This window comes from Vicia villosa, linkage group LG3, assembly GCF_029867415.1.
Source record: "Vicia villosa cultivar HV-30 ecotype Madison, WI linkage group LG3, Vvil1.0, whole genome shotgun sequence".
Classification (NCBI taxonomy): Eukaryota; Viridiplantae; Streptophyta; class Magnoliopsida; order Fabales; family Fabaceae; genus Vicia; species Vicia villosa.
In genome coordinates, this window is record NC_081182.1 from 173290065 (window position 1) to 173303530 (window position 13466).

Here is a 13466-nt window from a genome sequence, read left to right on the forward strand (position 1 = left end):
GATTGAAACCTTTGTTGAAAAGTGTACTGAATGATTCTCTTAAAATAGAATGCACAGCCAAATTAACTGAGAACTACCCTGCCCCAGGTTACGATCAAGGGTTTTAATTAAGAAAGAAACTTCTACTTCTTAGGCTCAAAGGGGTTGACAAGGGATTAACATCCTTATATCTCCACTATTTAGGAATTGAAACAATGCCTGTACATCATCAGCATAGTCCGTTCGAAAGCATATTGTATAAGGTTGCGGTATCGTTTTCGTCATCCTCCCTCAAAAGGCTTACAGCTTAGCAGGAGTTGAATATCACAAAAAACATATGCAGAATAAAGACATAATTAAAAATGAGTGATAACGAAATAATTTATTCAAGACAAACATATGCAATGCACTGATGATGATTATTAAAACAAATAATGTCTATCATAATTTGAATGTTTAAACAAACAGAATAGAAATTGCAAATGAAAGTAAATCTAAGGATCTAAAGTTCATCCACTCTAACATTAATCAGTTTTGTCATGACTAGGCGTGGAAACGGTGATCGCCACAGGAGTCTTAGGAAGATTGAACTCAACTTCGCCAACATCGATCATGTCTCGGATCTTATTCTTCAGTGTCCAACAGTTATTAGTGTCATGTCCAGGACTGTTAGAGTGATATGCACACCTTGCATTAGGATTATAACGAGAAGAGGAAGTACTAGGATTCCTCGGAGGGTCCTTCAAAGTGATTAGCCCTTTCTTCAGCAATTGTTGCAACGCTTCGGCCAGAGTCATATTGACCTTTGTGAATTGACGCTTAGGTGTATCTTACTTGCGTCTTTGTTGTGGAACCATTGTAGAGATCAGAATTGTCCCCATAGATTGGTTATGTTCATCGCGACCTTTCCAGTTGTACGTTGCATGAGGTCTCTCAGGTGAGTGGAAATCAATGATCTTGTCATCGATTAAGTCTTGAATTTTGTGCTTTAACTGCCAACAATTTTCTGTGTCATGCCCAGGGCTATTTGAATGATAAGCACATCTCGCATGGTACTTATACCCAGGAGTGGGGTTGGTAGGAAATGGATATGGAGGCAGTAGAGTTATCAAGTTCTGATTGAGCAGTTGTTGGAGAACTTGAGACAATGGTATATGTAATGGAGTAAATGACCGCTTAGGCTTGGATCTCTGGTTATCTTGACCACCTTGATGCTTATGTCGATTCTTCTCCTTCACGATCAGAAGTGCCTTCAATTCTTCCTGCCCCTTGGCCAAGTGAAAGATTACTTTTTGGAACTGGTTATTCTGAGCCTGAAGATTTTTGACAGATTGTTCGAGATCCATCTTTCTTACTGAAATAAACAGCGGAAAGATAAGGAATTTATCTTTATGAAACCTGTGATGTAATGTTTATGAATGATATGATTATGCATATGCAATGTTTTCAAGGAATTGGAAGAATTTTAACTCGTGTTGAAACAAAGAAAAAAAACATTATTTATTAATTAAATTGTAAGGTCATAACCCCAAAATTTACATTAAAATAAAATTAAATTAATAATAAATAAAGACACTAAATTCCAGGATTTTTGTCTTCCTGACGACGCCTCCTCTTTAGGACTCGGACTTCTTCCTTGTGTGCCTTGATCATTTCCTCTCTTTCTTGAACGAGCCTAGAAATTTCGTTTTCCCATGAATTAATCTGATCTGGAGAAACAAAATCTTCAATCTTCCATTTGCGGGAAAAGTAATCAAGTAAAGTCTCTCTCTCTTTGGCATCTTGTATTAACACCTCTTTTTCAGCTTCCACTTTCAGTAAGCGTCTCTCAAAGTCTTCCCTTTCCCTTTTCAGTCGGTTAACAGTTGCAACCAGGTCTTCATTTGGAGCAGGAATATATGGCTCAAATGCAATTGGGGCAGCAGGAGGAGCTACCCTTGAAACTATGGGCGTATCAGATGGATAAGGCATCCCAAATTCCATAACTCGATCATAAACCCATTGGAAATATGGATCCCATGGCATATAATTTCTCCTTCCTATATCCTTTGCGCCAACTTTCTTTACTTTCTTCCAAGCTTTGATGAAAAGGTCTCTCTTCTTCTCTTTGTCGGAATCATAATGGAAATATTCTGCACTAAGATACAAAGAACGCGGTTTATCCTTCAAGGCAAAGCCAAACTGATGTCGAGCTAGAATGGGATTATAAGTTATTCCTCCACGAACACTAAGAAGAGGTATATTAGGTAAATCTCCACAACTATCAAATAACAAGGTTCCCTCAAACTTCTTTTGGTACCATAGGATGTCGTCGAAAGAAAGCTTCATAATTCTTTGAGCCCAAGTTAATCCTTCTTCATTCTTTCTTACGGAGAGAGGTAAGTGCGAAATAAACCACTTATGCAATAGAGAAGCACATCCTAGGACACAACCTTTCCTTTTTGATACTCGGAAATGAATAGAATGTAGCAAGTCACCAAGTAAAGTAGGAACCGGATTCTTGCTAAGGAATATATTGATAGCAGCCACATCAACAATTTTGTCATAATGGAAAAACAAAACTTGTCCATAAATTAAGAGAGACAACACAGCTTCTAAGGCATCCATACTTGAAGCTTTAGCAAGAATCTCCGCTTTTTCGTAGAGGAAATCAAGGGGTAATCCAGAATACTCTTTCTTACTAATCCAAACCTTCTCAATTTCTGATCTTGGCAAGTGCAGGGCAGCAGCAATGACTTCCAACTTAGGCTCTTCTTCTTTACCAGTATAAGGAATTTTATTAAGCACAGGGAGTCCAAGCAAGTAGGAGAATTCTTCCAAGGATGGTACTAACTGAAAATCTCTATAAGTGAAGCAATGTAGTAACGGATCATAGAATTGAACCATGGTGTTGAGAAGAACTTCATCCACATTAGTTCGTACCAAACTTATGAGTGTATTGAGAGAATCACTGAATTTGAGAGAGCCAGAGACGTTGTCGCAGAAAATCTTCAATTGTGTTGGCACTTTCTTGAAATTGAGGAAGAACGGTTTACGGCCTTTTGTTTCCATATTCAAACAACCTACAAAACAACATACGGTTAAGAAAACCTCCAATTCCTTGAAATGGGTTAGTCATGCCATGTATGAATGATGCATGTATGCATGATGCACATACACAGGTGAATCCACACAAATCACACAATTTTTGGATTAAGGCTTGCGTGGAGTTTGATCAAGTGTCCTTCCCAAGGGTATTTCTACGGATAAGGAAATTTCAGCAACGGGTTCTACCAAGTGACTCAGAATTGTCGACCCTCCTAAAGCACCCTCGAACATGATACATATATACCATGCAATGATACTTTGAGAAAGAGCCTATCTGAGCTGTAGTATCGGGTAGCGACTATGCTCTCAACATACATCAAGAGTAGTCCCCCCACTACGTTCCTAAAAGTCAGGATGGGTTAAAGGTTACTAACGGTCCTTGAGCTCCGACTCACCCACAGGTATCCACACGAACCTCCCTCATACAAGAGAAGCATGTAAACACCCATAGAGGCCTAACTCAAGCGTGAACTCTCATATTGACCAATCCTCCACATACATGAAGGAGGTCGCCATGACTATGCCACTTCCTATCTTAGATGTTCTTGAATCCGGGATTAGGATTCGTCCTTCAATTTTCCCAAACCGCCCCTGAAAAATAAAACAAACAAAGCAAACAATAGAAAACAATTATGTGATTCCTAAACTTTTAAGGTAACCCCTCTTTTATCGAAATTTTATCCCCAGCAGAGTCGCCAGTTCTGTAATACGGTGAACTGACTTTTTTATCGAAATGTCGCAGTAAGCAAGAGTCGCCACCGACTTTTATTTTATCCAAACAAATTCAGAAAGGCAAAAAGAAACAGAAAAAACCTTTTAAAGAAATCTAAGTTCGGGGGGTAATTTATGCAAAGGGAAGGTGTAAGGCACCCTTTGCATCCATGGTTTGCCATGGGCTCTTAATTGCTTTGCTTGCTCGTTTTCAGAAAATGTAGATGAAAGAGGAAAAAATGGACTTTAGCTCGTAAATGAGCGTAGCCAGTTTTTGAAGAATTTTGAGAAAGAATATAGAAAATAGAGCATGGCAAGGCAATTAGGGGCAATTACCTTAAACTCAGATGATAGGTCTCTTTTTAGCCTTTCAAAATGAAAGGGTCAATCCTTGCCATTAGAGGGCAGGAAGCCTTTCGTTTGGAGGTTGAAGGGTCGTCGAAGCATCCTTTGCCATAAGACTGTCCCATGCCATAGAAGGGCAGGTAGTCTAAGGCAAGAATCAGAATAAGCCATTTTCGTTAGGCAACCAGAAGATACCTCAGCCTTTTTCCGTAGGCAACTTCCGAGGGTCGAGGTCATATTTGTGTATCGAAGGCAGCATCATTTAGGGTCGTATGACCTTTACATATCGAGGCAACATGGCTGAGGTATCCTCGTATTCGAGGGACGTGGCTTATTCTGCAAAAAACACAAAGGCAACAGGCAACAAGGCAACAGAGAGGTTACCCCAAAAGAGTGTGTGTGTGCACCAATCACGTGATTCAATTCAGAATATATTATCTTATAATTAAATGGCTCTAATTCAGTTCAAGATTGCACTCCCTAAATTACTAACCACGCAATTTAAATAATATAATCACACAAATACGGGGGAGGGAAATTGTAACCAGCGGATCCCTTAATAGGGTTTGACATAAGTAATAATAAAGCATAAAATATTAAGGTTAGGGTTTAGGGTTACCAACACTGTAACCTTGGCGGTCAACAAACCCTGAAAATTGAAAAGGAAAGAATAAACAGAAGAGAGTGAGTGTATTATTTGTTCAGAGGCAACTAGGGTTAACCCTAAAAAATAAACATAACATTACAGAAAAAGGGTAAAAGAAACTTAGCTTCGATTGATGAAGGTTGAGAATTGGAGGTAGATTAAAGCATTGACTCTGACCATCTGATAATTGCATAGAGAAATAAGAGGAAGTGAGTGTAGAGGGATTTCATTGACGGGGGCAGTCAAACCCTAATTAAAACAAAATAATAGGCGAAAAATATTAAATAAGAAGAAATTAGAACTTAGCTTCATTCTTTGACGTGGCGCGTAGTCGGAAGGTACTTGAAAAGTCAACCCTGAAAAGGCAAAGGCACAGAAAAAAGAAATATTTCTTAGTGTAGGCTAATTCTTTGTAAACCCTGATTCGGGCGTAAATTGAATAAGGCAACCAAAATCAATTTAATTAATTATTGGTTTTGCAACCTAATTAATTAAATCGAATGAAAGAAAATATCATCAGGCAAAAATATTCTCATAATTTTAATTAAACAAATTAATTATGGTTTTATAAAGAGATTTAAACAAATAGAACTAAATTTTAATAATTGAAATTAATAAAATAAAATAAAACTAATAGAATAAACATAATTTTATTATTTGTAAAAAAGGAAACCTTGAACAAAAATTAAGTTTAATAGAACAAAAGTGAGGAGAAAAACAAATATGTATATACATACATATATATAAATAAAACAAGCTTATATAATAATAAATAAATAAAATAATAAAAAGACTTAGCTCTGCTTGTATGTGATACGCTCCTGAGGGTTCACCATGTGATTGTGCTTTCAGAAACGTTGGATCATGCCTCCCAGGAGATCTGACGGCTGCTGGATGAAGGTTCATGGTGGTCCACTTGAAGACAACGCACATGGGATCGAGAAGGAGATTACATCAATAAAAGAATGTGGGCGTGAGGGATCGAACCCTCACCCCAAGGGTTACCAGCGCGTCTCACGAACCATTCCATCCACAAACGATGGTTGAAAATAAACCAACGTAAAACAAATATATGAAAATAAAAGAAATAACGGAAAATAAAAAAGAAGCGCGCGATTCAAACAAGCCAATGGGAGACTGACAGCTCATCGTCTTCTTCCCCAGCCGTCGTTCTAGCATGTACGTTTACCTACGGACACTAAAGTGTTGCCATAGTTTCTGCACCATGAAAACAACATAATACGCCATAAAAATCAAAGGCAAGGCCATAGATCGACTGGGTTCGATCCCCTGAACACGATGGTGCCCTTGTTATACTCTGATTTTGCCTCAATCATAAAAGCCCCAATTGAAGGTTTGAAAACCTAACCATGGCACAACACTAATCCTGCGTTCAAAACTTAAATAATCTATCCAGAAACAATCCACAGGTTATCACGGTTATGAATATATGAATCAAACATGCTCATGATGTGTATATGATCGAAATCAAAACTGAAAAATAAAGGATGCAAACCGTGAACTTTTCGTGGTGATTTCGGACACTATGGACGATGGTGAAGGTCTGGAACGCTTCAGGGAGTATCAAGGAACAAGTTGCAATCTTTAGAACACCTTTAATCTACTCCAATCTCCAAAACCGAGTTGCAAGTTTTCTTTGATTTTTTGAGCTTTTTCTTCGGTTCTTTTTGCTGCAAATCCTTGTTCAAAAAAAATCCTTATGATCGGTGTGCATTAGGTACTTATAGGAGAACCATTTAGGGTTGTAAAACTAAACAAATCTTTATTGAATCTTTGATTTGCAACTTTGGAAAATTTGATTGAAATCTTTCTAATTTTGTCCAAAATCAATCTTTTCTTCACCAATTTATGAGTGCACGAATTTGACTTATTTTAGGGGAATATATTGATTGAATCCTTGGCCTAAAATTGAAGTAAAATCATATCTTTTATTATTTTTTTTATTTTACATGATTAAATTATGATTTTAAATAAATAAAAACCATAAAATAATTAGTAAAAATAATAAAAATAGTGAGATATATTTTTGGGACGTGCATGGGCTTAAGATGAAGATTGGATGAAAAGAACATGGGCCCATTTGGAAATGTTTGGAGTTTTGAACCTTTTCTCTTCATATTTTTCCTCCAAAATAACCCAACTTTGACAGGGCCTATCTCTCTCAATTTTTGAGGTATGGGAGTGTTCTAGGACTTTTTAGAAACCTTAGAGAGTCCTCTAACCAGTTTCTTTGGTCTCATATCAAAATGATTTTTCATGCTCCTTGTGTGTCCTTTTAAAAAAAGTGACTTTTTGTTGACTTTTGAAAAGGACCTATAATGTTTTGGTCCATATCTCCCAAATGAAGCATTTTTAGACTTGGCATGTGAGAGACAAAGTTGTATAGAATTCAATTTCCTTCAAATTGAGCTTTGGATGGGAAATTTCTGATGTTCCATGTGGAAGTTATGGCTGGTCAAAGTTCAGTTGACTTTTTCCTATACAAACCCTAATTTAGAAACTTTTTGATTTGTTGATTTTTGATCTTTCCTTGATGAACCATGATCAATTCTTGATCAAATGGTGAATGATACTTCACTATGAGGATCTTGCCAAAAAATCAGGAGTTTTGACTTTGCTTTGACCACAGTTGACTTCTTAGGTCAATCAGTCGACTGTTGACTTTCTGAACTTTTGAGTGATCAATCCCTCGAGATGAGACTTGATACTTGTCATGGAGGTAATGTGGGATATATTGAGCCATATGAGATGCCTTGGAACCATTGATTTACTGATTTTCCTTTAAATAATGCCAAACCCTAGTTCAGAGCCTTTGTATAGGAGAATGTGTCTATGAGCTTTGTGTATTGATTTGCACTTGTATAAGAGAAATAGTATGGGCAAATTTTGGGGTATGACAAAAGGCTTATCTTTGTTGAGCAAATTGCTCAAAGGCTTTGCAATCTTTGAGAAGTCCTTGATGAACCTTCTATAGAATCCCGCATGGCCTAAGAAGCTTCGAATTCCTTTGACATTTGTTGGCGGTGGCAACTTTTCAATAACCTCCACTTTTGCTCGATCGACTTCAATTCCTTTGGAAGAAACTTTGTGACCAAGAACTATGCCTTTGGTAACCATGAAATTGCATTTTTCCCAATTGAGGACCAAGTTGGTTTCAACACATCTTTTCAACACGGCATCCAAATTCTTCAAACAAAGATCAAATGAAGCTCCAAAAATGGAGAAGTCATCCATGAAAACTTCCATTGTCTTTTCTATGAAGTCCGAGAAGATAGCTTGCATACATCTTTGGAAAGTGGCCGGTGCATTACACAATCCAAATGGCATTCGCCTATAAGCAAAAATTCCAAAAGGACAAGTGAACGCCATTTTCTCTTGATCTTCCGGATTGACCGAAATTTGGTTGTACCCGGAATAGCCATCCAAGAAACAATAGAACTCTTGACCCGATAACCTTTCCAACATTTGGTCCATAAAAGGTAAAGGGAAGTGATCTTTCCTAGTAGCTTGGTTAAGCTTTCGGTAATCAATGCACATCCTCCATCCCGTCACGGTCCTTGTCGGAATCAACTCATTCTTGTCATTTGTAATCACGGTCATTCCTCCTTTCTTTGGTACCACTTGGACTGGACTCACCCATGCACTATCGGAAATAGGATAAATCATTCCGGCTTCCAATAGTTTCACCACTTCCTTTCTTACAACTTCTTTCATTGTAGGATTCAACCGGCGTTGAGGTTGAGCTACCGGTTTAAAATCCTCCTCCATCATAATTTTATGCATACAATAGGCCGGACTAATCCCTTTTAAATCGGAAAGAACCCATCCTATCGCCTCCTTGTTCGCTTTCAACACATGAATTAATTTCTCTTCCTCCTTGTTAGACAATGAACCACTAATGATCACCGGCTTCTTACCTCCTTCTTCAAGAAAAACATATTTCAAATGAGGTGGTAACATCTTCAATTCTAACTTAGTTTCTTCCACCTTTGGCTCATCTTTCAACTCCTCCATCTTTGCTTCAAAAGGACTTATCTCTTCAAAAGCATCAAGATCTCGCAAACACTCTTCAATCTCTTTTTCTTCTTCTTCATTGAGAACATCAAGAGCTTTGGTTAATGTTTTCTCAAGATGATTGAACACATGAGCTCGACTTTCAACTTGCATGATAACTTCCTCCATAGCATCAATTCTAAAACAATCACTTGTATCATTTGGATGTTTCATTGCTTCCGAGAGATCAAAACACACTTCCTCATCTTGGAACCTCAATTTCATCAAACCATCATCAATGTCTATCATCATCCTTGCCGTCTTCATAAAAGGTCTTCCTAGAATCAATGGGGTATCAACATCTTCCTCCATATCAATGACAACAAAATCAACTGGAAATAAGAACTTGTCAACTTTCACAAGCAAATCTTCCGCTATCCCAAAAGGCATAGTTGTAGACTTATCGGCTAATTGAAGTGTCATTCTTGTATTTTTCATATCAACAATGCCTAACCTCTTGACCATGGATAAGGGAATCAAATTGATACTTGAACCCGTGTCAACCAAACCTCTTCCAATATGAATGTCACCAATAGTAACCGGCAAAGTAACTCTTCCCAGATCTCTTTCCTTTCTTGGTAAAGTACTTTGAATGATTGCACTACATTTAGCATCTAGGACAACCGTTTCGGGCTCAGTGTAACTTCTTTTCTTTGTGAGGATGTCCTTCATAAACTTGGCATATTTTGGCATTTGCTCTAAAGCTTCACCAAAAGGAATATTAATTTGCAATTGCCTAAATATGTCCAGAAAACGCGCATATTGCTTCTCATTATCTTTCTTTGAAGGAGCATGAGGGTAAGGTAGATTACGAACAGGAGGACTCATAACTTTCTTCTTTCCCTCTTGAATCTTTCTCTTTTTCTCTCTATTTTTTTCTTTTTCTTCCTCACTTTTTTCTTCACTCTCATTTTCAACTAACACTCCCTCATCTTTCTTTGGTTCTACTTCACTTTCTACCTCTTTCTCCTTTTCTACCCTAACTTCCTCCTCCTCAACCTCCTTCTCCACTTCACTTTCACGCACTCTCCCACTCCAAGTTACAACCGCTTTGCAATGCTCATTAGGATTGGTTTGAGTGTTTGCCGTGAATGATGGTCCGGTTTGCTTCTCGGCTAGTTGTTTCGCAAGTTGGCCGACTTGAGTCTCTAAATTCTTTATTGCCGCTTCATTACTCTTTTGATTTGCCATTGATGCTTGCATGAATTGATTTAGAGTCTCCTCCAACTTTGAAGGCTTGTCTTGAGAAGGTGGTTGTTGTTGATAAGGACTTTGTCTTTGTTGATAATTATCTTGTCTCCACCCTTGGCCATATTGTGGTGCATTAGGCCTTTGTTGGTATCCACCTTGATTTTGGTAAGGAGCTTGTCTTTGTTGATAGCCTCCTTGATTTTGATTTGCCATGTAATTCACTTCATTCACCGGTGGACAATATCCGGTAGGGTGGTCTCCACTACAAAGCTCGCACAACGCAATTTGTTTATTCTTGTTAGGATCTTGTAGCTCTTTGAGTTGTTAAGGTAACCTTGCCATTTGTTTTGTAAGCTCCTCCACTTGTTGAGAAAGAAGCTTATTCTGAGCAAGAATAGCATCATTGGTTCCTAATTCAATAAGCCCCGGTTTCTTTTGAACAACTCCTCGGTTATGTTGCACCTGATGATCATTTCTGGCCATTTTCTCAATTATCTCTATGGCCTCCTCTGTTGTCTTAGCCATCATGGAACCTCCAGCTGTAGCATCTAACAGAAGCTTAGGTTGTGGTTGTAAGCCATTACGAAAAATGTGAATCTGAGTAAGTTCATCAAATCCATGACTAGGACACTTTCTCAACATTGAATTATACCTTTCCCATGCCTCATTGAGAGTTTCATTCACACCTTGAGAAAACACTGAAATTGTTGTTTTTGCTTCAAGTAACCGTGACTGAGGGAAGAACCTATCAAAAAACTTTTCTTCTAACTCATTCCAATTTGTCATGGTTTGAGTGGGTTGATCAAGGTACCAATCCTTTGCTTTACCAATCAATGAGTGAGGGAATAATCTCTTAAACACCTGCTCTTCCTCTCTTTCAGGGGCTCCGACTGCTCCAGCAATTTCATAAAACTTTGTCAAGTGTGTATATGGGTCCTCATGATCAAGTCCTGCAAAGGGACTAGCATAAAGTAGCTGAAGAATGCCAGTCTTCATTTCAGAATTTCTTGCATTGTTGTCATTTCGTGCAAACTGGGCTGCTCTTCTTGGACTGTTAGCACATGGTGCTCTAGGTGGTGGTGGTGGTGGTGGTGATGGGTCTTGTTCTCCATGCCCTGCCATCTCTTCTTCTATAAGTTGTGGTGCTGATGAAGTAGTTGCTTCTTGGGCTAATCTTCGTTCTTTGGCTAGTTTCCTTCTTCTTCTGGTTTTACTATTCAATCTCCTTGCGGTTCTTTCAATTTCTGGATCAAAAAGAAGCTGATCTGCTGGTACACTCCCACGCATAAACCAGAGCTGAAACACTACCCAAAAAGTGAGCAAAGACTAGGCAATAATAATAATATTTATACTCAAAACACACAAAAACTATTGCTATGCTTATAATATCTTAACGCCAATCCCCGGCAACGGCGCCATTTTTGTTAGATAGTATAGGATAAATATTTCTAGTATCGTCTCCTCAGGGATTGATGCGATATTATCGCCGTTCTACAGCTTAGTGTATTTTGAGTTAAGATTCTGGATGTTTTTAGTGTCATGAAAGATAAATAGCATGGAAAAAAAAAGTAAAGACAATAACTCAGGGTTTAAAAACGGTTTGGTAAAACTGTGTCAAGATTAGTTCTCGTTAGCTTGCTTTGGTATATACTCTGATGATCATGTATATGAACATATCAATGATTAATACAATCATGTATCCTCTCGATACTGTTTATCTCTAAAGCAGTATCGTGATTGTTATTATATTAACCGTCAGATGATCTCTCATGCCGACAGTTGACATAATAACCTTTAAAGTTTGATACAAGTGATTATCAACTCACAAATCTATCTCTAGAGTTTGATTATTGATAGATGAATACCCTTTTGGTCAAGATTTGGATTATATCTCTCAATAGTGTATCAAAACAACATATAAACATGAATACAAAGATATTCACCATATATTAATCACCAACAAGGTTCATATACAAAAGATCAAGCTAAATACATACTCTACAAGCTAACTACCTCTAATCTTGACACATGAGGAGTTTAGCTATCCATAGCTTCAACAACAAACATCAACACAAGACCTCCTAGCATAGAAATTCAAAGATGATGAAGAAAAATGCTTGAGAAATCTTGAATATTTATGAGTTTTTCTTTCCTCTTCTCTTGCCCTAGAGTGTATGGTTGGTAAGAATGAATAGAACAAGATAAGATTCTCTCAAAATATCTCTAAGTGCCTAAAAGTAGCCACTTGAAAAAGTACCGCCGCTTAGCGCCCAGACTGCCGCTAAGCGGAACACCAAAAATATCTGCTTCCACGCTGGAGGCCGCTAAGCGGGACTTGCTGATCACAAATTTTCCTTTCGCCCCTGGAAAGCGCGCTTAGTGGCCGCTAAGCGGCCCTTGCTGAACAAGACTTCTTCATTGAGCCTCCAAACTTGCTCCAAAATGCATCCTTACCTCCTATTACTTCCCAAAATGCATAGAACCTACAAAAAAACATAAGAAAAGATTATAAATACTATATTTACTACTAAACTCGATTTTATGTATTTACACGATTACGAACCAAAATTAAATAGAAAAGTAATGAGAAAAGTTATCAAAACACCACAAAAGTTTATCAACAAATATCCACATTTTGGATTCTAACAACGACCTCGTCCTCTAGTGAACCTGTTCCCACGGCCACGACCACCTGAGTATGCTCCTCTGGAGCCAGATTCTTCAAGACTAGTATGAGCAACATTTGCAGCAATAGTTGAAGCTGCGAGTTCTTGACGAAATTTGTCTAGTTGGGCTTCCTGAACATAGAGCAGAGCCTCTACATCACACAGTGTGGGTGGCACCGGACAGCCATACATTTGCATCACGAAGGGATTGAATTCCTCTGGAAGTCCTTCGAGGATGGCGTCAATTTGATCTTGTTCAGTAATGGAGTCTCCAACTGCAAGGAGAGAATTTGCGATAGCTTTGATTCGGAGAACAAACTCTGCGATTGACCTATTGCCTTTCTTTGTGGATTTGAGTTCCACGCGTAGCTGGCGAACCCTTGCTTTCATCTGAGCATTAAAGAACTGGTGAATCTTGTCCCAGACCTCAAACGCATGCTTGCACGCAAGCACACGAGGTAGCACAGACTCAGAAATGGTAGAAAGAAGCCAGATAAACACCGCTTGATCTTGAGCCAACCAAGATTCATATTCATCAGAGATCTCACCAGAAAGACGATCTTGCGCCGTCTTGTATTTCTGAGGAATTTGCGGATTGACGACGAGTTTATGCATCTTTTGTGCAAGTATCACTCCTTCCACTTGTTGATTCCATAGGAGATAGTTGTTTTCTTGCAGCTTGATGGAGAGTTTTGGACCAAAAGCGCTTGATTTCGTCGCAGAGAACGTCGAGGTGAAATCTTGATTTTGCATCACCGAGTCATGGT

The 13466-nt window shown here is 38.3% G+C and overlaps 1 protein-coding gene across 1 annotated transcript; it reads right to left on the reverse strand.

Moving 5' to 3' along the window:
- Positions 1-1554: 1554 nt before the first annotated feature.
- On the reverse strand, positions 1555-3030 carry LOC131659410 (uncharacterized). Its single transcript, XM_058928601.1, has 3 exons — positions 2902-3030; positions 2473-2811; positions 1555-2301 (listed from the first exon to the last, which is right to left on the reverse strand). Exons 1-3 carry the CDS (start codon positions 3028-3030, stop codon positions 1555-1557), a joined length of 1215 nt encoding a protein of 404 aa, XP_058784584.1.
- Between the last annotated feature and the right edge of the window lie 10436 nt (positions 3031-13466).

Coding starts and splice junctions, on each gene's coding strand:
- LOC131659410 (XM_058928601.1), bottom strand. CDS start 3,030: ATGGAAACAAAAGGCCGTAAACCGTTCTTCCTCAATTTCAAGAAAGTG. Junction 2,812..2,901: donor TCAATACACTCATAAGTTTG/GTACGAACTAAT, acceptor AGAGATTTTCAG/TTAGTACCATCCTTGGAAGA. Junction 2,302..2,472: donor TATTCCTTAGCAAGAATCCG/GTTCCTACTTTA, acceptor AGAATTATGAAG/CTTTCTTTCGACGACATCCT.